Source organism: Solea solea, chromosome 15 (genome assembly GCF_958295425.1).
Source record: "Solea solea chromosome 15, fSolSol10.1, whole genome shotgun sequence".
Classification (NCBI taxonomy): Eukaryota; Metazoa; Chordata; class Actinopteri; order Pleuronectiformes; family Soleidae; genus Solea; species Solea solea.
Window position 1 is genome coordinate 19,761,754 of NC_081148.1, and position 25,067 is coordinate 19,786,820.

General features: G+C 42.7%; 2 protein-coding genes and 1 non-coding gene across 6 annotated transcripts in view; 1 reads left to right on the forward strand and 2 right to left on the reverse strand.

Annotated features, from left to right (window-relative positions):
• Nucleotides 1-461: 461 nt before the first annotated feature.
• On the forward strand, nt 462-19,227 carry pdzd7a (PDZ domain containing 7a). Its single transcript, XM_058651344.1, has 17 exons — nt 462-859; nt 1,682-1,862; nt 2,032-2,304; nt 3,570-3,704; nt 3,819-3,993; nt 5,595-5,771; nt 5,906-6,053; nt 8,313-8,373; nt 8,705-9,235; nt 10,832-10,987; nt 11,335-11,507; nt 11,928-12,019; nt 12,130-12,221; nt 12,345-12,413; nt 13,320-13,985; nt 14,298-14,398; nt 17,847-19,227. The coding sequence occupies exons 3-17, from the start codon at nt 2,106-2,108 to the stop codon at nt 17,988-17,990; spliced, it is 2,919 nt and encodes a 972-aa protein (XP_058507327.1). The 5' UTR covers nt 462-859; nt 1,682-1,862; nt 2,032-2,105; the 3' UTR covers nt 17,991-19,227.
• Nucleotides 5,104-5,176, reverse strand: trnar-ucg (transfer RNA arginine (anticodon UCG)). The gene has a single exon. It is a non-coding gene; the product is annotated as a tRNA-Arg (tRNA).
• Nucleotides 19,228-19,629: 402 nt separating the features above from the next.
• Nucleotides 19,630-25,067, reverse strand: part of LOC131473801 (leucine zipper putative tumor suppressor 2 homolog) — a 45,875-nt gene continuing 40,437 nt past the window's right edge. For all 4 annotated transcript variants that reach the window (XM_058651342.1, XM_058651340.1, XM_058651341.1 and 1 more), the window contains 5 exons: nt 24,872-24,994; nt 23,816-23,962; nt 23,074-23,592; nt 22,742-22,846; nt 19,630-22,635 (listed from right to left, as the gene is read on the reverse strand). In XM_058651342.1, the coding sequence (XP_058507325.1) occupies nt 22,453-22,635; nt 22,742-22,846; nt 23,074-23,592; nt 23,816-23,962; nt 24,872-24,994 (1,077 nt within the window). In that variant the 3' untranslated portion in view covers nt 19,630-22,452. The remainder of the gene's footprint in view (nt 22,636-22,741; nt 22,847-23,073; nt 23,593-23,815; nt 23,963-24,871; nt 24,995-25,067) is intronic.

Consider the following 25,067-nt stretch of genomic DNA (forward strand, 5'->3'; position numbering starts at 1 on the left):
AAACCGCTGGGCGTAGAGGAAATTACAAAACCTGATTGGTTAAATCCGCTGTGGGTGTGTCAGTGTCATACTGTGAAGAATTTATATACACTGTCAACAAACCTATAATTTTTAGGGCATTTTATATTAAGTTATTGCTTCATTATTCTTGGTTTATGTCGTGTCTGTTCTCCGTACTGTCTAATACTTTGTTTTGTTTGTCAAATTGTTTTTTTTGCACTGGTAGGACTACCATTAACACAAATGTTACAAAAATGTTTTAACAATATAAAAACAATATAACAATATAGAAACATGTATGTATGTATATATATATATATATATAAACATGTATGTATGTATATATATATATATACACCATATATATATATCTATATATATAGATATATATTATGTTTGGAGGTGGTGTGTTCTTGTATCAGTAGCTGTGTTCACCTAAAATAAACTTGAGTAAGACATGACATGACGTTGATGGCCACTGGGTGGGGCTGTTTCTACATCTCACTGGCGTGTGGCGTGTTTTTTTCCACCTGCACTTCTCTGGAGTTTGACCGACGAATATGAACTATACAGTAACACATTATTAACCACATCGTTTACCCGAGGACCAGCTGCAGTGGACTAGACGTCCGGTAACACAACATTCTACAATGTTGTGTTATTAGTCTGGTCTGGTGTGGTCTGCTAATGGCTGCACAGCTGCGGGGGCTTTGGGTAAAAGGCTTACACACCTCTTAAGACAATAATGGTCGCCTGCGGAACAAATGAGGTGGCGCTAATACTAATACTCCGTCAGCGACGCGGACCAGTGAGTGTCTGCTGTCCGGACTCATCCGGCAAAAACACGTGGACTCAACAGGTAACACATGTAACGCTTTGTTAACTTTGGTTTGATGTTGCTGTTACAATGTCACCGTATCATCGGGGATAAGTTTGGCCCGTGCTAAGGTAGCCAGCTTTAAGGATCCAGGTCGTTTTGTTTACAAGTTAATCGAGTTAATGAGAGCGAATTGAATAATTCCACTTCCGTTTGTGAGGAATGACAGGCGGGATCTATGTCGCTGTCCATGGTGCTGATCGATGCAAAGAAGATGGTTCTTACTTTTAGTTTAAAGGAGTCTATTGTTGTTTTTCAGTCAACCTTTATAAGCACTTTATTAATCATTTATTAACCATTAATAAACCATAAACATCCTTCATGTTGCCAGGTTGCGTGAAATCCTCCTCAATCTTAAAACAATGTGGGCTGCATGGCACATGGGCCACTGAAACAGATTATTAAAAGTGTAGAATAGGATAGAGTAGAATAGAATAATGACATTTGGGGAGCTTCCCCATGCAGTTAATTCATTCATTCATTAATTTTCTACTGCTTTATCCTCCTTTAAGTGGTCAAACAGTCCACTGGATCAATTAAAGACTGCATAGAAGACAAACATGCTGTCAGGCTAAAAGAGAATTCTCCACAACCTGATGACTCACAGTTAGTTCAAATTAAATATTTATAACTGATCTCTTAAAGTATATAAGAGCACCCCGTTTCTCTTACTAGTTGTTTGTTTTTCTTCTTAAAACCCAGGTGAAATGTATTGACTTCCAGAGAGGGAGTTTAATTTTCCCACCAGCATCTGTTCTGATCTCCACATTACTCATCAAGGAATATTCTTAATTCTTCTCACAGCAGATATCCTGTTAATTAAACATGACCCGAGGGGAATCACCATGCACAGCTGACTCCTCTGCAGAGAGGCCGGCTGAGGCACCATGAACTCTGTTGAGATGTACTCAGTGGATCTAAAAGACGCCTGTGGATTATACCAACGTTTGTATTCTACTGGGAAAATAAGGATTCCTTCCTAAGGGTAAGAAATTTGGAGATTTTTTTCTTTTTTTACTAAACCTTATTTATGGTGTGACACTTGTTTTAGTGGTCGTGGATAATACCTATAGCTTTTTAAAAGAATCTCTTACATTATATCACCCATTTACCTAAACACACCTGAACCTCACCTCCTCGCCCCCAAATCCCAGGCTGCACTTCATCCGTCAGACTCCTGATATCCTCCCGTCTGGATGACTCAGGGAGGAATTGCCAAACACAAAGCATGGCTCACCCCGCCACTCACTCCTCTGACCGGAGGGAGATGACAAATGGAGCGGGACACCCCCACTTCAACAACAACGGAGGTCAGGGCGGGGGTTCCCACAGCGCTGCGCGCTACATGCTGAAGAAACAGCACCGCCACAGACACAGGTCCTCGTCACCGATGGGCCGGGTCATCCTCATCAACGCGCCTCTTGATGGTGAGGTCTGGACACGATGACACATGTCCTCTTCACCCTGTATGAACATGAAATGTTTATTTTTGTGTCACATTTTTATCCACCACATGTTATGAAAAGTAATAACACACACTTAAAGGTCCAGGGTCTAACATTTAGAAGGGTTTATTGGCAAAAATGTAGACTACTACTAAAAAAAAGCCTTACAATAAGCTTATTTTATGAACTTTAGACAATAGCTTGAATATTAGCCTGAATATACAAAATAATAGTGTGTGTATTGAGGCAGATGCTTATATGCAAACGAAGGAGAATGTCATCCTTTTTGACATGCGAAGGCCACCGTAGCTCCCTGATTTGCTTGGGAAAGTGAAGTCAAGTGGAGTCTCAAATTCTTACACACTGAGCCTTTAACATAAATATTTCAGTATTATCACCGTGAGCACATCTGCACAATTGAAACGTTTTGGTGTTATTAATCAATAATTCTGTAATGACCTTTCAGCTTAATGTGAATCAAGGGATCTAAATATGTAGCAACTAAATCTGTAGCTTAACAGGAGGCAAGGAAATAAGTCTAAAAGGGAGTTGAACATTTAACCAAATAAAATTTAGCATGACTCGGTCCGGTTCGACTCTACTAGGTATTTTTTGCTTTCTCATTAGCGATAGTACTCTGTGCTTTTTTTTAGTACCTGCTCTGGCGAGTTTTCATGCAAGCTGAGGTGACACTAAAATGTGATGTCGTCAGACTGATTGGTCAGAGAGCGTCGTCACTGGAAGAGTCATGAGCGCGACGTCCGACATAATAATAATCATAATCATAATAATATAAAAATAATTTATAAGAGGAGTCTGGTGTATTTAGCGACAGCACTGCTGAAAGCCGGCGATCGTGAGCCCGAATCACAACCCGTTCAGTCGTATTTCAGTTCAGTGACTGTGTCAGACGGAGTCTGTGCTCCGGTCACGCAGGAAGTACAGAACTAATCTTTTTAATGAACTGATTCTAATGATTCAGTACACCGTTTCATGCAGCCGTGCTTTGACGACCCCGCCGGCGTTGAGGAGGAACTATAGTAATAAGGATTAAATGACGTGCCTGATACCAAACCGAGTAGAGCAGAGCCGAGTATTGCTAGAACTGTATAATGGAAAAGTTAGAGCATATGCAGAACCCAAAACATGAGGATTTTAATAACCAAATAAATTGCCTAGTGCAAACTTTAATCCTCAGATTCAGTTTAACAAAGCATAAAGTCCAAGTCTGTGTGTTTTGTCTGCAGGTGACGACAGTGAAGACATTCACACAGTGACAGTCGATAAAAGTCCTGATGGACGTCTGGGCTTCAGTGTCCGTGGAGGTTGTGAACATGGACTTGGCATATTTGTCAGCAAGGTGGAGGACGACAGCTCTGCAGGTTTGTACCATGTGTGTTTGAGTGTGTGTTTCTCATGTCGTGAAGACCAGCGCGAGGCCTCCTCCTGTGTGTTGTTACGCGACTGTCATCGTGAATCCCACCTCGTGTCTGCAGCGCAGGCTGGGCTGACTGTTGGCGATAAGCTGGTGGAGGTGAACGCGGTCAGCCTGGAGAACATCACCATGAGCAGCGCCGTGAAGGTGTTGACGGGCAACAACAGGCTCCGGATGGTGGTGAGACGGGTGGGCAAGATCCCGGGCATTCGCTACTCCAAAGAGAAGACCACATGGTGAGTCAGAGCGGGTTTCATCAGTGCAAATAAAGCCTTTCAAAATTATATTTGACCTCATTTACAATTCATCTACACTCATCATAAGGTATTTTAGAGATTGCATTAAGAGATGTTCTTTTTCCTCACCTTAAAGTGTTTATTTGATTTACTTTTGCCTTTTTTTTTTATCATTTTGAACCAATCTGGACATTCCCCTCTGACCTCTGACCTCACTGAGGCATTTTCACCCAGAGACTGAGCTGGTGCTCGCTGGATATTTTCTCTTTTTCAGAACATTCTCTGTAAACCATAAAGTAGATCACAATCCTGCCACAATCAAAGATGGTTAAATCCTATTTCCTCTCCACACTGATGCCCAGTTTGAACTTCAGCATCTTGTCTTGACCTCGTCTAAATGCATCAAGTTGCCTCCATATTTGCATGTGTACCTAAAAGAGGTGGACAGCTATCATTACTAACGCAATCTACAACCTTGTCACCACCACTCATGTTTACACGGCTGTTGTTTTATGTGCTCTTGCCACTTGACTGTAGCTCACACTGGTTATCTTTCTTTTGGGATATACTGTATCTTGGTTTCATGTAGCAGCTTTGGATGGATTACCACTGTGACCTTTATCGCTATTTGATTATCCTTTACTGACGAGCCCGATCTCAGCTAAGAAGGAGAAATCCGTTAACGTGAATGTTTGTTTGTGTGTTTCAAATCAAATCAGAATCGGGTGGTGAAGACAAAATGAGAAACTATTTCCCTTGGTATCCAATATAGATATAAAATAAAGATACAATGCAATGAAACACAAATTCCTGAGATGCTTTTAAAGTGGCAGTTGTGTGTTTGAAGTAGGGCTGAACAATTAATTGACATCTTACATTTACATTTATGCATTTAGCTTAAAGACTTACAAAAGAGAAATAAGCTATATAGGAAGAGTCTTGGAAAGAACTCCTCTAGATAGAAACAGTGGCCTGATAGAGTGCTGAGGTGGATCCAAGTGTGGAAGAATAAACTGTACCACTTTTATTTAGTAGCCCCACCCTAACGACAACATTTGTGAACAATTACAGCTTGAATGTAGCTCTTGATTAAATGAACAGTTAGCATCCCAACCACGAAGGGACTCGAACCCTCAATCTTCTGATCCGAAGTCAGACGCCTTATCCATTAGGCCACGTGGTCACTTCGTCAAGACTCAATGTGGCCCACTGCAATTTTCAATACACATCATATTCCACAGACTGAAGTGAAAAAAACATCTTTGTTTCTCACAGATCTGAAACACAAATATCACACAGTAATCATTCTAAATATGTTATCCAAATGAAATATGTGAGAGTAATTATGTAAATGTTACCATTTCCTCTCATGTCGCAATCACAATCTCGGTCAAAATAATCGCAATGAGATATTTAGTCCCCATATTGTAAATTCTTACATTTTAAACAAACATAAACATGCTGTATGGTTAGGATGAGGTTAAGGTCAGGACCAGGGTCAGAATAAGACAAGAGGAAATCTCCAGGAAATGAATGTAACTGAATGCAATGTCCTCTGAAGTCATGGAAACCAAACTGTGTGTGTGTGTGTGTGTGTTTAGGGTGGATCTCATTCACCGGCGGATGGTGGTGGAGGAGAATGGACGAACGCCGTCAGAGGCCAGCACAGACAGCGCCCTCCGCAGGATCGTGCATCTCTTCACCACATCGGACGACTACTGCCTGGGCTTCAACATCCGAGGAGGGAAAGAGTTCGGACTGGGGATTTATGTTTCCAAGTACGAGCCAAGTTGAGTTTGAAATACAGTATGTCTTAATGCTCAAAGTGGCAAACGACATCACAGAGATAGACGTGATGGATTCCTCCCACGTCTAATCCAGTCTGCCTCTGTACAACTTCCTCTCTCTTCAGGCTGGACCCCGGTGGGCTTGCGGAGCAGCATGGCATCAAAATGGGCGATCAGATACTTGCAGCTAACGGGGTGAGCTTTGAACACATCACCCACAGCAACGCAGTGGAGGTCCTGAAGAGCCACACCCATGTGATGTTGACCATCAGGGTGAGAGACTGTTTTATATCCACAAGGTATAAGCCAACTAAGAAGGGCCGGTTCTGATTAACTACATTTGTGCTCCCAACAAAGAGCACACACAAAAAAAGGCCTAATTCACAAGCAGCTGTACTACTCCTTCACCCCTGACACAAAGTGAGAAGGGATAGTGGTTTAAAACGTCCCCAATGAAATGTGACGACCCTACGAAAAGTCAGGAACGTACAGTTAATTTAATAAGTTTTAAAACCTCTTTGATACTAATTCTTTTCCACTCTTACAAACGCTATTAAAAGTAACATACTGCAGTTTATTAGGCCACCTGGGCTCATTATACTGCCAATGTTTGGCAGTATAATGAGCCCAAGATAACATTGTTATCTTATAAAGTTATAGAAAAATGATGGGTTGTAAAGTCTGCCACCTTTTAACTATGGGCAATATTGCTTCACAGAATTCAGTGCTTCTGAGGTAGTTGGATGTCAACACGAGAGCAGCTTCTTGCCTGGTTTTCTTCATAACACTTTATTTGAAGTGTTGTCCTGGATAAAGTCCACTTGAAAGGCCGTGCAGCTCCACACTTTACATCTCAGCACATTTCTTCCCCTATTATGCAAAATGAAATGTATAGGGCGACACGGGGAATTTAGAATTGGGCCAAAAGTCTGCGTGACCTGCTCGTAAAGTAATTTGAAAAAAGAACAAAGCTAAAAGAAAAGTACCCGAGTTTGCTCGATGTGTGAAGGAACAGTTGGCCAAATCTACTTCACAAGGTGATAATAAGTCAGCGTTTACAGGTTGTCACCCTGAAATATCCAAACAAATAAAGTGGTGCTGGTTTATGTCCACGGCTTTGAGATATGTGGTCACAAACACATCAGATTCAGCCGCAGAGTCGTGTATGGAAACATTCATCATTGGCTTGGGTTTTAATATAAGAATTGATCGGGTGCTTTGAGTCCAGTGACACTTTAATAAATGACACAGCACGTTAAATAACACCAGCTCTTCTCAGGAGGAGACGGAGCGAGCAGAGCAGAGCAGAGGAGACAGCTGGCTTACAGCCTGTGAATACCTCAAGTGTCAGTGTGCAAGGTCACTTCACTTAACCTTGTTTTTCAGATAGAGGAATCATGTTTATGCTGGTGTGTATGAATGGGCATATGTGTGTGTGTGTGTGCTCTCTCAGCTCTCTAACTTTGCCGTGTGCTCATTTTACTCCTCAGATCTCAGGTTCCACATGTGAAAAACAGCCAGGGACGATGTTCATTATTCAAAGGCAGTCAGGGATCAGGTTATAATCAACAGAAAGCCAAATTTTATGTCTTCCTTCTGTCCTGTATTGGACTGGACACATTAGGGATTGGGTCACAGTCACATAAGGTGGAGTGAGGCCTGAGTTTTAGAAGTTTAGATCTGCTCTTTTAACCTGATACGTTCAGGTTTACAATGCTGTTAAACAGAGAGAAAATGACACACACTAATTCTTGCTCACAGCTGTGACATCCACACCTTTTATAAACCACGGCGTCATACGTTCATACGTTCATGTCTGCAGTAAGGATTCATTTCAAATTCAACACCCCCCCAGCACATGCTATTAGCAGCCACCATTTTTTAAGGTGTACCAGGGCCGGCCCTATGAATTTTGGTGCCCTAGGCAAGATTGGGATTTGGTGCCCTCCTCCCCCAGGTTTCTTCCGTCCACTATTTTCCATTAAAAAAGTGAAATGTCTGCATATATACATATATATATATGTATATATATATACATATATATATATACATATATATATATGTATATATATATACATATATATATTTGTATATATATATATATATATATATATATATATATATATAAGAATGTCAGACAATGAGAAAAAAAACAACTCTTTTTTTGTATGTTTACTTCCTAAGGCGAAGTAAGGCACTGATGGGAGATTTTTTAATCTTAATCTATTTTCTTCTGTGGTCATCCATGCCCACACCCCATGCCCATCTGGCCTATGCCTAGAGCTGAGGTTTACAGACTAGAAGTGTAGATAGCTCAACAAGTACAACTCTGCTCTACAGTTGTGTCTTTTGGTCTTCAGCTTAGTCCACTGTGTGCAATAGATATTTAGGTTAGGATAACTTAACGCCTTTCACCCTATGTCAGCAGGGATTGGCTCCAGTGCCCCCCATGACCCTCATGTGAAGGATATAAAGTTATAGTCTCATCTATGCTACTATGATTTTTTATTTTGTGTTTTGGCACTTTAACAGGAAGCTGGCAGATACCCTGCATACAAGGAGATGGTGGCTGAATACGGCTGGCTCGACAACTGTAAGTTGTTTATCACTGTGTTTTTATGACCTGGTGTTAGAGATGAACATGTCTGAACACAGGCTGCAGTGCTCCTTAATCATTTGGAGCACAGCATGACCTCATATGTGAATATGTAAATGATGCAGAGTTTCATTTATAAAGGAAGCTCCCAGAAAACCCAGAGTTCATGTTCTGATTCTTTGAAGCTTAGAAGATTAAAGGGCAGACAGGGTTTAATCAAGTCCGAGCAGATTGTGTAAAATAAGGAAATGGAACTTCCTGTACAAGTCTACTGTGGGCAGCTTATGTTTTTTTGTGTTGCTGTAATTCTGGATTTTCTCTTCTTCAGTGGCCAATGGGGGCCCTGCACCATCCTCCCACGGCTCAGACTCCAACTCGTCTGTGTCCTCCCTGTCCTCCAGCACCCCTCTCAGCTCCCTCAGTGGTCTCTCCCAAGTCCTTTTCCCTCCCGCCTTCGGCTTAGACATGGTAGACGTCGCCATCTCCACAGAGGACCGCTCCCGTCGTCCAAGCAGCGCCGAGCGGACTGCTGACACCGCCATGCAGACTGACCCCCACCCTCCGAACCACGTGGAACATCCCTCTCTTCATAATGGATCGAACCCTGACAAGCTGGTGGGGACAGAGACCAGCCGGACTGTAGGTGCCACAGTGCTGCTGAAGGACACACTCATACGTGGGAAAGGGGAAGGACCGAGGGAGATGGGAGGAGCTGGGGAAGGAGGCAGGGCACGGACCAGGACCCTGTCTACTGGGGACCGGGAATTAGTCAAACACTCACCTAAGACGGCTGCACTGATGGACCTGAGCAGACCACGGAAACCCATCAGACGTTCCCAGAGCCACGTCACCGTGTCAGGCGAGACCTGCTGGCTCACACAAAACATACAAAAGTGATTTTAGAAAATGTCTTCATTGTTTAGTTTGAGAAAAAGATCAAACCAATGGGTTTAGTTGTTTTTTGTTTTTTTTAACACAAAATGTCAAAATGGTCAGGTTTCTTAAGAAATGACAAAGTTAAGGTGTAGGTTTTCATGATCATTGGAAAGAAAAACAAGCTGTTTGATACCAGTTAAAGTACAAAAACTGTGTTACCACACAAAAACTGTAGTGCGTAACTTCTAAATGTAAACAAATGTCTGTTCCATTCAAACCACTGACCACTGTCATATGAGCCTCACATCAGCTTCACACAACTCTCTCTGTGTTAGATCTGGTGTCGCCTGGCTACATACATTCCCACGCTGCGCACAGGAAGTGATTGGATTTATCACGATAGACAAAGACAACAGCTGGAGTATGAAACGGAATATAGCGGCTGATCAATATGAAATCATTTCAAAACCAAGCCACTGTAGGCTAAACACAGGAGCTTACTGGTGACGTTTAGAGCACACAAAAGGCTCTACCACATAGTGACACACCCGACGCCCATGTGTCAATCCCGAGTGCGCAATTCATAAAATATGCAAAACCCACATTTATGGCTCTTGCGCTGCCACTGCATAAACACAAACGCTCCCTCGCTCTGGTCTGGTTCAGATGAAAGACGCAGCGCACATATAATGTTGTATCATATCATTAAATAAGACTAAACAGAAAAACAACAACAACAAATAATCTCCAAAAGTTACGCATAGCAGATTTAAGTCAGAGTTACATAAACTGCTACAAATCCAGTATCAGTCACTCTACTACGACTCTAATACTGCAGCTTCTATCAGCCTCAGCTCTTGATCTGGTTTTGTGGAGGCACCTGCATTCACTGTGTAACAAAACCCCCCACTCAGATTTATGTGCCGGACACCAGGCACTTTAATGACCCCTCATTTCTCAATCACTGCAGAGAGTAAACAAGAACACCCAGACTCCACATGGCTGATTTAAGCTCGCGGCCGCGTCTGACCAACACAGACTTGTGATTAATCACCGACCCTTTACTCTCACTTGTTGTGACAAATAAATAAGAGCAAGCATATTGAGAGTTATCCATCCAAACCTTTGTGGGCCAGTTGAGTTATTAGCCTCTCCTTTTCAATTTACCCAGTTTATTCACACCTTCAGGAGCTGCCAGACCCTTGGGGCAAAGCCCGGGTGTGATTGGACATTTGTTACGTAAGCTGGAGGACATGGCTGTAAGGCTCTGAACGGATGGGGGCTGTGTTCACGTCGGCGTTGCTGCGATTCATCAGCTTTACGGCGTTTCTTTCCACGGTGGCAGATTTAGTGCAGTGAACAGAGGAGCTGACAGATAGAGGAATGAACAGTTTAAATTCATAGCAGAGAGTGTGTGTCACCCATAACTGTTGAACATGGAGCAGAAAAAAAATATCCAGTGCATTATATTTTCAGCACTACACGGCAAATATGACATGGAACTGCCTTATTGACTTTACTGACTTCACATATTTGGATTTAGTGGGACTTATTTGTCCTCTTTTTGACCCTGCTTTAGAAGACAGGAAGAAGAAGAAGAAGCACCAGAAGGAGAAGAGCTCAGTAGAAGGTAAAAGCAGCCTGCAGCGCTCCAAAACCTTTGTCAACCTGTTATTTAAGAAAGACCGGAAAGAGAAGAATCGCTCCAGGTCACCGTCCCACCATTCTGACAAAGGTGAGAGTACAGACACAGGATTCTAGCTCCCTATAAAAGTGAATCGTTATATCGTGATATTATTGGTATCGTGGACCATGTTCGACCATGAAGACGTGTTCTTGTGTCAGAATGTTATTCCACTCCAGCTGTGGTGCTTCATTTATCCATGTGAACCAAGCACTCCCAGGTTTGGGGGCTTATATCCACTGAAGACTCATGTTTAAATGTTTATTTATCGACTCACCGACTGATTCACTCTCCTGTATGTGATTACAAAGAGATGATGGGGCTTGATGAACAAATATCGTTAACAAACTGCAGATGAATGCTTAGTCAACACTTAATAACTAACTGTAACTCCTCAGGTAAGGAGCGGGGTCATCCTTTCCAGCTCTTGACCTCCCCGAGAGAATCCCGTGCTGGAGTTAAAGACCACATCGCTCTGCCTCGTCCCGAGACCCTGCAGCACGTGGAGGACGTGGCAAAGAGACTTCTCAGCCACGATGAGGTGGTGGCTGTGATGAGACACTGTCGGAGGGTGAGATCCTGCTCTGATCCTCATCTCTGACACACCTCCCCCCCACTGAATGAAAAACTAGAAGTATGCAGTACTGTTCCCAATGTTGCTGTGAGCCCTTAAAGTGATAGATGTACCTGTCAGCAGCTGTGACGAAAGGCTATAATTTATGATCGTGATCAAATATCAACTGTCATCCGATACGCTTGAGCTATTTTATACCAGTTTCAGGGGAAGCAGCTCCTCTGTCTGTCCTTTGCCCTAAATATAGAGCATTCTACGTCCACTTAGAGGCAGATTTATGTTAATAACTTGTGCCTTGTGATGAATAAGCCAAACTTGTTGTGTAAAATTGGTGTATTGTTCCTTTAAAAACTCTATACCAACAGCAACAACAAGTTGTTTTTGTACCAACCTAGTCTTTCTTTCCCAATCTCTCAGTTTTTGTCCGACAATGTGATTGAGGATTTAGTGCGCCCCCTCTTGGCCATCTTGGACAGACCAGAGAAACTGCTACTTCTCAGAGAAATAAGGTGAGAAACTGAAGTATTTACTAACCTAAAACTACAGTTTTATCTTTGTTTGTACTGTACTATAGTGCGCGTTGAGACGAGATGACTGACTGTGAACGTATCCTCTGCAGAATGCTGATACCTACGACTGTGCTGGCTCACTTTGACAGCATGGTCATTCCCTTTGAGTTGGAGGCGTATGACACACTCAAGAGTCGCTCGAGTAAGCAGTATTTTTGAGATGAAAATGAGGAAAACAATGAGAGATAAAATGTTGTTGATTAAACAGAAACAACGCCAGTTTAGAAAATCTGTGAGGCAGCTCTGGTTGTTTGTCTCTTCTCAGTGCGTTCTCCAGCTCTACACTCCCCTCGCAGTGGAACCCCTCGACGTCACCTCATCACCCCAATCCCAGGTTTGTGTATAAGGAGCTTAAAACGCTCGCATTTTCTCTCATTTCCCTTCCACTCTTGTAGTTCTTCCGTCACGTTACTTTATTCCTTGTGTAAAAGTGAAACAGCACTGTCTCTGGTGTTCCTAGAACATAGATTGTATTTAAAAAAATGTATGTTGCCTTCTGATCTGAAAAGTCTCAGGGATTGTAGGGTTAGAGTTGACATCTTCAAGTCAACCCTATCCCTAACCCTAACCCGAGTTAAAGGCACAGCAAAATAAAAGGTAAAAAAACCATAAAATCAATAAAAATAGAATTAAAATAGTAAAAAAATGACATAATAGAATAGTAAAATGGTAAAAACTACACCACATCCTGAGCTCTGAGGTCTAAAAACAGGCTGCTTTTCTGCAGCTGCCTCCAAACTTTGGAACCATTTATCATTATGGAAATGAAAGCTGCCTCCACCATTGAACATGTTAAAGAGCCACCTTTTCTCCTTGGCCTTCATTTCAGGATAAGAATAGTCAACTCTGACACTTCTATGTAGTTTTACTATTTTATTATGTCATTATTTTACTGTTTTACTTCTATCTTTTATTGACTGTGCTATTAACTCTGTAAAGCACTTTTTTCAACCTTGGTTGTTTTTAAATGTGCTCTAGAAATAAAGTTGACTTGTCTTGACGAGAGGGCGACTGCCCTGGTTGTAAAAAGAACTCCCTTTGAATGGAAGTGTATGGTAACATAAGCCTAATTCTCACTTGATTTATAATGTCAGTAAATGTTTTCCTGATGAGTTAATGGTAGATTCAGGTCTTCAATGGACATCATTGTTTGTTTTATTTAGAAGAAAATAGATATTAAAGCAAATGGTTTAATTGTGACGAAAGTGTTCCTGACTGATCTGTTTTTATGATTTTCCAGACTACAGGGGAAGGTTCCACCTCCAGTCTGTTCAAAACCCCCTGGGAGAGAGTCAGCTGATTGAGGAGTTGGAGAGACTGCGTTTGTCTGGACGCCAGTCAGGACATCTGTCTCCGGCCCAGGTCTTCACCCCTCTGCTGGATGTACCTGTGGACAGCTACTCTGTCTCCAGTGCGCGCTCTCGCTCCCGGAGTCCCTCATCCACGCACAGCTTCCTCCTCACGGAATCACCGCACAGCACCCATCGCGGTCGCCATCCCCACCGCTCCCCAAACAGAAGAGAGAACGGAGCGTCACAGTTTGACGATTCCTCACTGTTGTCTGTGTACGATCGGAAAAAAGAAGCGGCTCCTGAACGAGGGAGGTCGCCCGTGAGGAACGGACACGGGGGAGAAAGGAGGGAGGCGAGTCCCGACAGCGTGGATGGCAGACGGCAGAGCGGGCTGCAGGACGGCTTCACAGAGGTCAGCGTGCGTGTGCCCTCACAGCGAAGAGGCAGAACGCCTCTAGCTGATGTGTTTGAGCCCTCAAGAGACAGCAGCAGAGGGAGCAGTCCACAGGTATACAGACACTCACAAACGTTTGGAGTGAAAAGAGGAGCAACTCCACCACCAGAGGAATACAAAATCAGCACTTTGACCATCTCAAAGGCCAAGCAGTCACTGGGTGAGAACTGGACCAATAGCAGGAAAAACTGGACCAATAGCCTTGGTCCTTAGCAGGACCAAGGCTATTGGTCCTGCTAATTTTTGTTAACTGAAATAAGATAAAGAGGAAAAAAAAAGGAAAAAAAATGACTAGCAAACCCACTCTGAAAACTAATTAAAACAAAAAGTTAAAACTAAATCAAAACAGAAAACTATTATAACCATGGACAGGAATATAGATGTGAGTAGAAAACAAGAATATGGCACTAATCAATCAATCAATCAATCAATCAATCAAGTTTTCCTGATTTTCCTTGTTGGTTTTGAACAGGCATCAGTATCTCTGGAGGGATCGAGTCCAGGATCCAGCCCATGATAAAGATTGAGAAGATTTTCCCAGGAGGAGCAGCGGCGACAAATGAAGCTCTGAAGGTGAGTGATCATTATCGTTTCTAAAAAACACCTTATTTGAGAAATTAATCAGGCAAAAGTGCCTTAAAGCCACTAATGGAATAAAGCAGCCTAAATGCTCTGTGTTCTAAGGGTTAAAGAATTACTGCGTCTTCTTCTTTGAGCCTAACACATGCAAGTAGTTATTTTATGGACATGTACTCCCCAAACCTGGCTGTCCATGACAACAGCAGTGTTTTTATTTTTATTTTTCAAACCAAACCTTAAGTTTAAGAAAACCGTCAATACTAGCAACGGAATCTATTGAATAAGTTCATATTTTCTTTCCAGAATAAAAGATCTAAACTCAATTTTATTGTGAAGATAAGCAAATAAGTTAAGATCAGATTTGTTCAATCATCTACTGGGACCAGATACTGATGCTGGCGGGCCAGTTTTGGCCCACGGGCCACCAATTGCTGTCCACTGCTTTAATGCATTGATTTGCTGCTATGTCATTGACTGATTAGATATTTGTGAACACAAACAGTTGAATGTGTACCTAATAATATGGTGTGTGTACGCGTGTCCCCTGATTTTAAAGGACATTACATGTCCGTCGTGTCTGAGCACCTGTCAGACACTACAGTGGTTATGAGTTATTGTTGCCATCAGTGAGGAGGACGCTCAGGACAAAGAGGCTGAAGGTGCTCAGTGAAGAATGGACAGCAGATGAGTAAAGAGCAATATCAAGTAGCCCATCACCTCCATAATTGATGAGCTACACGGACCATGTCTGCTAATGTATTGGTAATATATTGCCTGCACAGTAACTTAACGGTCATCTGTGATCTTGGCCCAGGTTCACTTAGATACTCGATACACACGCACATTAAGTACAATTAACCACAGGCTAATTCTTTAAGCTGCAAAGTCAAAGTTAACAGCAGGCGGAAGAATAATACTGATAAATAATAATGTATGTGGTTGAAAGTGTCTGAAATAAAAGGTTATACATGCATAAGGATATATAGTATGAATGACAATAATACAAAAACATCACTGTTACTCTCAGACACAGAGATGTCACTTTGTGTTCTGTTGTCTCGACCTGAAACATCACATCTGGCCTCTAACTCTTAAAGGTTCTCTGGCTTTAGATATGCATGATAACACACACACAAACACACAAACAAACAAATAAACAAATAAACAAATAAACAAATAAACAAACGTATGTGTGAAAACACAGCTAACCTTATCCATCTTTAATGAAGGCAGGATTTATTGCAGCACTCTTGTATGTGTGGGATCTGTTGGCCGCAGCAGCCCCCCTGTGGGCAGTAGAGGTACTGCAGGTAGGCTGTGAAAGGTTAGGTCAAATTAATACATAAATAAAAATGTTTTGGTTTTTTTCCAATTTTGTAATTAAGCTTCAGGGAACCATTAAAAAATGTTGAATTAAATTAAATTAAATTAAATTAAATTAAATTAAATTAAATTCATTTATTTATCCCCAAGGGGCACAATTAAAGTGTAATTAAAACACATAGCATGGATATATCTATACAAACATATTCACACTCACACACACTGCTAAAATGTTACTACATTTTTGTTACTACAAAGAGAGTAAAGTGCCGTAAACAGGTGTTGTTTCTTAACTACCAAATCCAAAGTACTGGTAAAGCATTATCAGTTTAAATGTGAGTGATACACAACGGTAGTTGGTACTGGACTAAATTAGATTTAGCATGGTTTACTGAATAGATCCAAACTGACTGTCTCCTCTTCTCGTCTACAGCATAATCTGCTGTAACTGAATATAATTTGTGAAACACACAAAAGATTCACTAGTCCTTTTCTGCAAAGAATTATTATTATTTTTTTTTAAATTGCAATGTAATTTGATTGAAGAAAGAAAAGCCCCACAAAGCGCTGCATAAATGTCTGTAAAGCAGAAGTGACAGAAGAGGCCGTGATCTGTTTAATTTCATCAAATTGCCTTTCAGAAATGAAATAATCTCTCTCGTCTTTGCTTAAAACGAGGACGCCGAGTTTATTGGAGAGCACCAGGTTGTGCGACGAGCTGTAAGAAAACCTGCCAGGATAAACACAGATGTTACCTCCTTCCATGTGTGACCCACAATACAAAAGAACAGTCTGGTACAGAGAAAAGGGAAAAATAATCTATTTCTGACTAATGACTGGAAAGGAAAAAAGGGGGGGGGGGGAGGTGAGAGAGACATGATTGCTGGAGCTACAACAATGGCCGTGGACCTTGCATGTGTCTGCGTGATGTGTTACCAACCTGCGCTGAAGCTGAGCACATGAGGCAGGTGCATCCTCGACAAACGCTGGATGACATCAGGGGAAGTTCCTCTCCTCAGGGCTCCAAGGATTTGCCACACTGCTCACATCCTGCAGGAAACAGCGAGCCAACAGTCTTCACTCTCTCTGTGTGTGTGTGTGTGTGTGTGTGGTTGTCCCAGTGCATGCTGTTATTTCAGCAACCTTGTGCTGAAGGGGAAACTTTGAATGTGCACCAGTGACCGCCTTCATTGTGAATATATTAAAACTATGTGGCATAAATCAGGTTTTCACTGAGGGAAACACTCACTGCAGATTTATGGAAACTTTTGATGAGGCTTTTCTGAAAAGAGACAGAAAGTAAAGAGAACCACATCATTATATGTTATCATTACATCTTCATCTCCTATGTTAACAGGTTAGTCAGCTTAGTTGCTTGAGAAGTGATAAAAGGTGAAGGTTTTCATGATGAAAAGACAAGCTGTTTGAGACCCGTTGAAGTACTTTGACTCCTATCACTTTCAAACTGTAGTGTGCAACTTTTAAATCGAAACAAATTCCCAGTAAAACACTGTGAAATGAGTTCACTTCAATGCCCCGCACGAGTTTCTCATTGTATAGATAGAAGTATACAGTAGTATAGATTTTGTGTCACCCGGCAACATTCCTGCCCTGCACACAGGAAGTGATTCATTTTAGAGGCAACAACCTTTCACTACTAAATAGAAACGGCTACAAACAGGTTGGAGCATGTCTGAAAACACAAAGAGGTGTCCAAAAAAAGTGAATTCTACCACGATCCTGCCTGTCCCTGCGGTGCTGGTGTATACACACAAGCGCTCCCTCAGTCAGGTCTGATAGTATTGCCTGACGGTGTCTGTTTTCTGATGAAGACGATGCACTGTTGCCTCACAGCTAGAAGGTTGCTGGTTCCTCTTTGTATGATGGACTGGCGACCTGTCCAGGGTGTGACCCCGCCTTTCACCCTATGTCAGCTGGGATTGGCACCAGCATCCCCCTGCGACCCTCATGTGGGGGATAAAGTGGCAGACAATGAATGGACGATGCAGCATACAAATAATGTTAAATAGACCAAACAGAGGCAGAAAAATGACATCAACCACTCACCCAAACCTCCACACTGCAGCTTTTAACCTTTGACCTGTGCTTGTATCTGCAGGCAGGATATGAGCTGTTGTCCGTGGACGGGGAGAGTCTTCAGGGAGTGACTCATCAACACGCGGTGGGCGTGATTCGCCGTGCGTTCGGCAACAAAGCCAAAGACCCCATGGTTTTTGTGGTCAAGGTCCCGACCAACCCCTGACAGCCGCTGGACACCTGCTGACTAACTTCGCTGAGGCCTCACAGCGAGACTGCGGCTCAGGCACGACGGACACCAAAATGTGCAACTCCTGCGGAGAAGAAACTGTAAGAATCCACTCCAGGATAACAAGGATAGAGCTCTGGATGTGAATGGAAGCACAGAGGTTGTGACAGGAAGGGCAAAATACATGTACTTTGTTGAACCTGTATGTTTCCAGAGGTTCACTGTGTAATAATTAGTGACGTGTGATGGTGACAGTATAACAAACAAAGGCGTTTCCCAAGCATGTCAGGGATCCACGGTGGCCTTTGTGATGGCATTGTCCGTCTTCATTTGTGTCATAAACTTCTGCTTCATGTCACGAAACACGCACTCCGGCTAAATGAACACATAAAATGCTTCTTCTAAAGGCAAAAAAAAACAAATTTATACACTTATAAAGAAATACACATGTGTAGAATAATCAATTTCTGCCAATAAATGCTCCACACTGGACCTTCACGAGTACTGCAGGATCAGGATATCAATAACTATCAATAAGAAGATATAGTGTTGCGCCCATTTTCTCCACGTTTGTAACTTTTATAACTGAAAATGAAGTTGTGTTTTCTACAGGTCTTTCATGAGAAGATCCCGTGGTCCCTGAGCTCGTCCTCAGTGGAATCTGTGCCACTGTTTGACACCCAGCAAACCCCTCGCCCGTGACCTCTGAGCAGTCAGTGGTCTGCACATTTCAGCTTGAGTTTTCTGCCCTGCCAGAGGGAGATTACTCCAGCCTGCGTTATGAGATTTTTTTTTAGATTTATACCCAGATTAAACCCCTGTATAATGTCAAAACTGATAGTTTTGGTTTTTAGCGAATGTCTGGGGGGGATTATTCCAAATTGCTGCTCCGTAATTTTTGTGCTGTATTTTTCTGGCATAAGTGCTCGTGCTCTGGAGCAATCCGCCACTTTAGAGGCTTAATTACACCCTGCTGTGGGCTGAGCTTATGCAGACATGTGGAGGAGTTGGAAAAACATGTCAATGAGAAATGCAGGATGTGGACGTCAGTGGCACCATTTGAATTAAAGTAGGCTGGGGAGATATGAGCGGCGAGGTAACTGGAATGTATTATGCGCAGTGCCTTACTTCTGCACACGGCCAGTGTGTGTGTGTGTGTGGGGGTTAATGTTGATAAAATGAAGAGACTGAAACTAAACAATGCAATTAAAGACAACACTGAGATCGTCTTTTACGCGGTGTGACAACTTGTTCTTTAATTAAAAACAGTCATTTGTAGAAGAAATGTACACGTAGAAACATACACGGACAACTAGATTTGATGAATTAATGGACATAAGCGAAACAACAACAAAAAAATACGCACACAAGAGGATGAAATAAAAATGGCACACAAGAAATGTGTTATGTTGCTTTGGTCTAATCACAGTGGCTACATTTGAAATAGATACTTTATACTATTTAGTGTTTTACATATTTACACAGAAAACAGTTATGCAACAACAACGAAAAGAATAGGAGGGAGGGAGGGAGGGAGGGAGGATGTGGGACGCACACAGTGCTTTGTAGACAGTTTGATGCCACGATGCTTGTTGTTGTTAATCTGTATCTGTGGAGAGTAACAGTCGCAGTCTGGTTAACAGAGTAACAGAGAATATGGTTGGACAAACCAAACTTGTATCATTCAAAGCCACTTTCCATCGCAGTTTTTATGCACAGTGCAGATTCCTTTTCTTAACGTCCTCGATATATTTCACTTAAACCACAACGACTGCGGTAACGTCATGCAAAAACACAGACTGATCAAATTCTCCTGCAAAGTGGTTTTGATCGAATTTCCCCGAGTACAGGAAACGTTCATGGTCTGCGTCAGCGCCGACCTCAGCTCGGCGAAGACGCCGGTCAAAGAACGAGGATGTGCACACGTGTGTGTGTAATACTATGATTCTGACGATCAAGTGAACGATCAGTGAAAATGGTGAGACAACAGGTGAAGACTCACTGCAACGCTTGGTCATCGGATTATAGAATGTAAACAGATTTTTCATGCATTACAATATTAGGTCAACTGTGTCAAACGCTGTCGCCTCCATTTGTCACTGATCCATCATTTGACATAATGTGTGTTATAGATATTTGTATAGATCTTTATACTTTGCATATTAAACCCACACTTACACCAGTACTACGACAAAATATCTTCAGGTGCTATGTATAAAAAATATACAACATCTCCTCCGTTACATAGATTTGGATTTTAACTATTATTCCTTGATATAGACACTTTGTAAAATAAAGTTTCTCAGTCCACCTCCTTCCTCAACAGCATCTGCCATGCTGTTGAGAGAAAACAAAGAAGTCTCCCAGCTGCAAATCTTAACTTCCTCCTCATCGCTTTATATTTAGGGCTCGAACAGCCGACCTGCCTCGAGGACGTTCAGCGCCGGAGCTACTGCATCTGCAAAATCCCATCTCGGAAAAAAGAAAAAAAAAAAAGTGATCCCAGCCAGCACCTCTCTGAAATCTGATATAACAAAGACATGCACACATGCCAGTCTCACTACCTGTATAGCAATCATAGAAGATTATAGTCTAAGGGGAGACTAGGAAGACTATAAAGTGTTATTTGGCTTCTGGCTGCCAAAAGCTAAATAAAGAGCACTAATGGGGAATAAATGGAAACTCTTGAAAAGGCATGCGTAGAATTCAAACACTGGCGTAAATCTCTCAGTTTATGTGATGACTGAACTGAAAGAATATGCTCCATTTTTAGTTTCCTGATACTGACACCAGAGGTGCTTTTCACTGTTATAAAAATAGTTAGGAGGAGCAGAAAGAGAGAAGGAGAGCGAGGGGAGGAAGAAGGAGAATCAGCAGCATCCTGGCGATATATCTACAGTGCTACAGTCTGCGTCCTCCTGCTACATATCTGTGAAATGTAAATGTTTGTGGCAGAGCTTGTGAATGAGTCGACACGATGATCGAGTGCAACAGCGAGATGCCCGGTGGTCTAGAAAACACGCGCGGCGTCCAAATAAAGCATTTCCTCTGAGCGCCTGCGTTCTGTGTCCTCGACGGTTTGGCAGACAACGGAGAAAGGAAGTCGTCGTGTAAGCGAAGCCAAGAGCCGACTGTGAAACCGTGGTTTAAGTCGGATTGTTTGCTCCGCGAGAAAGAGTGGGAAAGTTGTGCAAAAAAAAAAACAACACCATGTTTTCCCTCGGTGAGCAGATTCTGTCACTTCCAGTGATGAACTCTACTATACTGCATTTTACTGCATCTCCTCTGGAGTGGTAACAGCCACAATACATTCCTACTCAGACACATACTGCTGAGGCAAAACCTGCAAAACTACACAAAAACAATGAAACTGCTGCCCACCCGAACACTGTCAAATATCAACTGCAGATGTTGTGATATTGGTGTTACACAGTTGTTTTTAACAGTTGTTTTTGTGCTGCCAGTGACAACATCTTTTTTATGTTGTTTGTTGAAATCCTCTTCACATCCATGAATAAATAAAGTCATCTGGAGGAAAAGAAAAGTGTAGGAGTCTGGAAGAGATCTCATCAAATCCTCTCCCTCAAAACACACTCTGACGGAAAGTGGGTGGAGGAGAAAGAGCTGAGAGAACAGCTTTGATGACAATGTCTGATTCGCCTGCAAGAAAACCATGTCACGCTTTCGGGCCGGGTCATGTTTTCCACTTCCAGAACTCTGCTAGGGTCCACATGACATAAACATCCACCTCACTGGTCCCTTTGGACCCTGCACAGATAAATCTGCTCACACCTGACACCTTTTGGTCCAAAGAGAAGTCCAGCGATCAAAGAATCAAAGGAAACACATATTAATGGGGAACATTTCCTGGTGAGAAATTGCCGCTGCGAGAACATCAAGTCATAAAAGATTGAGTACACACGTGTGGAGCGACCGGAAACGCAGCAGCACGAAACATGGGTATGACCCAGTCCGAACTGCGCAGGTAGGCAAGGCAGTAACAGGGTTTTCCAGACAACTTTGACCATGATATTTGATCAGGACATGAGGAGGATTTCATCACATAAGAGTTAGTGACTGTAACTTTTACAGCCAACAGTTGTGGTGTTGATGTTAATGTCATGACACTGTCCTCACATGCCTGCTGGTGTCTAATCTCGTGTGACTACACTTTGACCAGAACACCGCAGTTGTTTTTTTTTTTGCTTTAAGTTCCCATCCATGTTTTGTACCCTGATTTGAACGAGGTCTGAGAGAGAAACTGATTTATTTAACTTCTTTTTGCTCCAACAGAATAAGAAGAAAAGTCTTTGTGCTGGCTGTGCAGTGCAACTCTGCGAACAAGTGGTGAGTGCTCACGCAGCGGTCCAGGTTAAGTTCAGTGTTAGTGTTTTTTTTGTGGTTTCTGTTTCGCTGTGTGTTTCTGTGCACATATGTAAGTGTGTGTGTGTGTGTGAGTCTAAATCTCAGTGGCGGTGATTTCCTCAAAGTGGATGTCATTGCTGCCACTGTGAACCTCATAATCCTCCATGTCCCTGTTCTCCAGCTCCAGACTCAGCTCCCTCATCACTCGCTCCAGGTCACGGTTTCGTCGGTACATCTGGATGTAGTTCTGCTGCAGCTGCTTCTGGTAGCGGATTACCTGAGCGGAGGTGAAAAGTTACCTCAGTGAAATCACTCAAATGACACATGATGAAGACAGAAAGTGAAATAAAAATTCTTCTTCTTCTTCTTCCTCCTCCTTTTACCTTTTCCTTCTCCTCCTGCCACACCCTCCGCTCATCCTCAAACCGTGACAGGTGCTCTTCACTCGTCCTTCTCTCATACATGAGCTCAGCCTTCAGCCTGTCCATCTGAGAAAGAAGATATAAAAAGGTTTTGCGATGTCTTAATCCATAACAATGCAACATAATTTAAGATAATCCTTTATTTAGGATTTTTTTTTTTTTTACCTGTAAATCAGTAACAATAAATGGAAACTGAACAGGTAGTTTTATTAGGTCATTTTTCTTGGAAGGCAGAGAGCATGCATCAATATGTTCCAAAAAGCATTTTTGAATGAAGAAATAAACTCCTGTACCTGTTGTCTGAGTCCCAACACTGTTTCTGCATTCTGCCTCTGAGCCTTGGCCTCATCACTCTCTCCTCCCCAGACCAAATGAGGCTCCTCTCCACCACCGCGGTACAAGGAAGGACTAGGAAGGCCTCTTCCTGTCACACCTCGACTATGTGGGAGCGTCAGGTTCATGCACTGTCCCTTTACGACTGGGTTTCCAGGTAGAGAGTGTCCATTGTGATTGGACAGCGTGTCCCTGAGCCGAGCCGTCTCTTCCTCCAGGCGGCCCATTTTCTCTCGGAGCAGCTCCGCTTCGCTCTTGCGCCTCTGCAGTTCATTCTCACAGACTTCAAGCTCAAGAGATCGTGTCCGCACGGCTGCCTGGGCCTCCTGCGACCGAGCCTGGCTCGCTTGCAGTTCGGATCGGGCTTCTCTTAGCTGAGCTTTGAGAACCACAATGTCTCCTGCCTTCTGGCTAAGCTCTGACTGGATTTCCTTCAACTGCTGCTTCAGGAGCGAGATCTCTCCCGACTTCTGACAGACCTGAAGGAATTAGAAAAACACAAAGAAATACTTGAAACAATGGGTATATTTTAGATTTACTTACATTATGGGGTTGATTTAAGTCTCAAAAAGCCCTCTCTGACTTACTTACTGTACATCTGGATCATTTTAAGGTTTTATTAGTGGGTCAACAGTTCAGAGACAACCAAAAACATATGGGAGGAAAGAGGTGAGGAAGGTTTAATGTCCGACTCTGACCCACCTCCCACTTTGTCTCTTCCAGGCGTGGCCCCAGCTGGGTTTGCTCCCTCTGAATGGTGGCACACCTCCTTTCCAGTGTCTCTCTGTCTTGCAGCAGAGCGGAAAAGTCCTCCTGCAGCTTCTTCTTCTCTTGCTGCAGTTGGAACACCTGATAACACACAGAGAGATGTTTTACAGGCTGGTACAAACAAGCTCCTTTGCTAGTTTCCAAAAAAAACCAAACATAAAACACCCAGCGTGTGTAGGTCTTACAATGAAGTGTGGTCGAGTGCATCGTTGGATGCGCTGCTGTCTTGAAGCAGCAGAAAGACACTGCACCATTGACAAACAAAGACCTGCTCTAAAGTCAACGGTGCATCATTTTTAATGCTTATTTAAACGGCACATTAGATGTGCCAACATGGGTGGGTTCACGATGCACTTAGACACTGCTTGTTAAACACACACAGTGACATACTTCACTGCTCCTCCTCATCCTTTCACTCATCAATTATATGCAGGTTGAATGCTGGTGCCGTCCTGTGCGCTCTAATGGAGTTGTTGGTGGGACGGATGATCGGTAGACGGTGGAGGCAGAGGCTCAACTGGCTTAGGACCATGTACTTCTCCCTCTGAAAGGGGGTTTGTGCAGCAACTGTAGATAATCTGCTTGCACACATTTATCTTGTACACAAGCAGATCTGTCTCCACTTTTATGCATTTGCCATTTAAATAGCAAAGCAAAGGTGTACAAGTTTTTTTTTAAATTGGCTTAGTTGATGTTAGATGTTCAAATAAATACAACCCCTTTGCGTCTTCGGCATCACTTTACGCCTACGTAACGTGTTGTGTAACGCACAAAAGTGGATTTGGAGACACCCTACTGCACTTGAACAACGCACTTTAGACCATGCACTGAGGATTGTTTAAGTAGGGCATAGAATCCCCAGACCCATCACTTCAGAGGTTTTGATGGCATATTTTTTACCCCTCCCAAAACAACAGGATAACCAAATTATTATTCACACACAATTAAAAACAGTCACATTTTTTTTTTTTTTTTAAATAACTAACATACCTGTAACTGTAACACCTGCTGTGCCCGCTGGGCTTTCTGAGACGCCTGCTTCATCTTCGTGGCACAGCTCTGTCTCAGCTCCTCCATCTCACTCTCACAGCGTCGCTGCTTCTCCTCGTACACCTTTGGGAACAAAAGTTTACGAAACGGTTGAGTTTTCCCATCTCCTCTAACATTATTCATCGAGGTGTGAGCT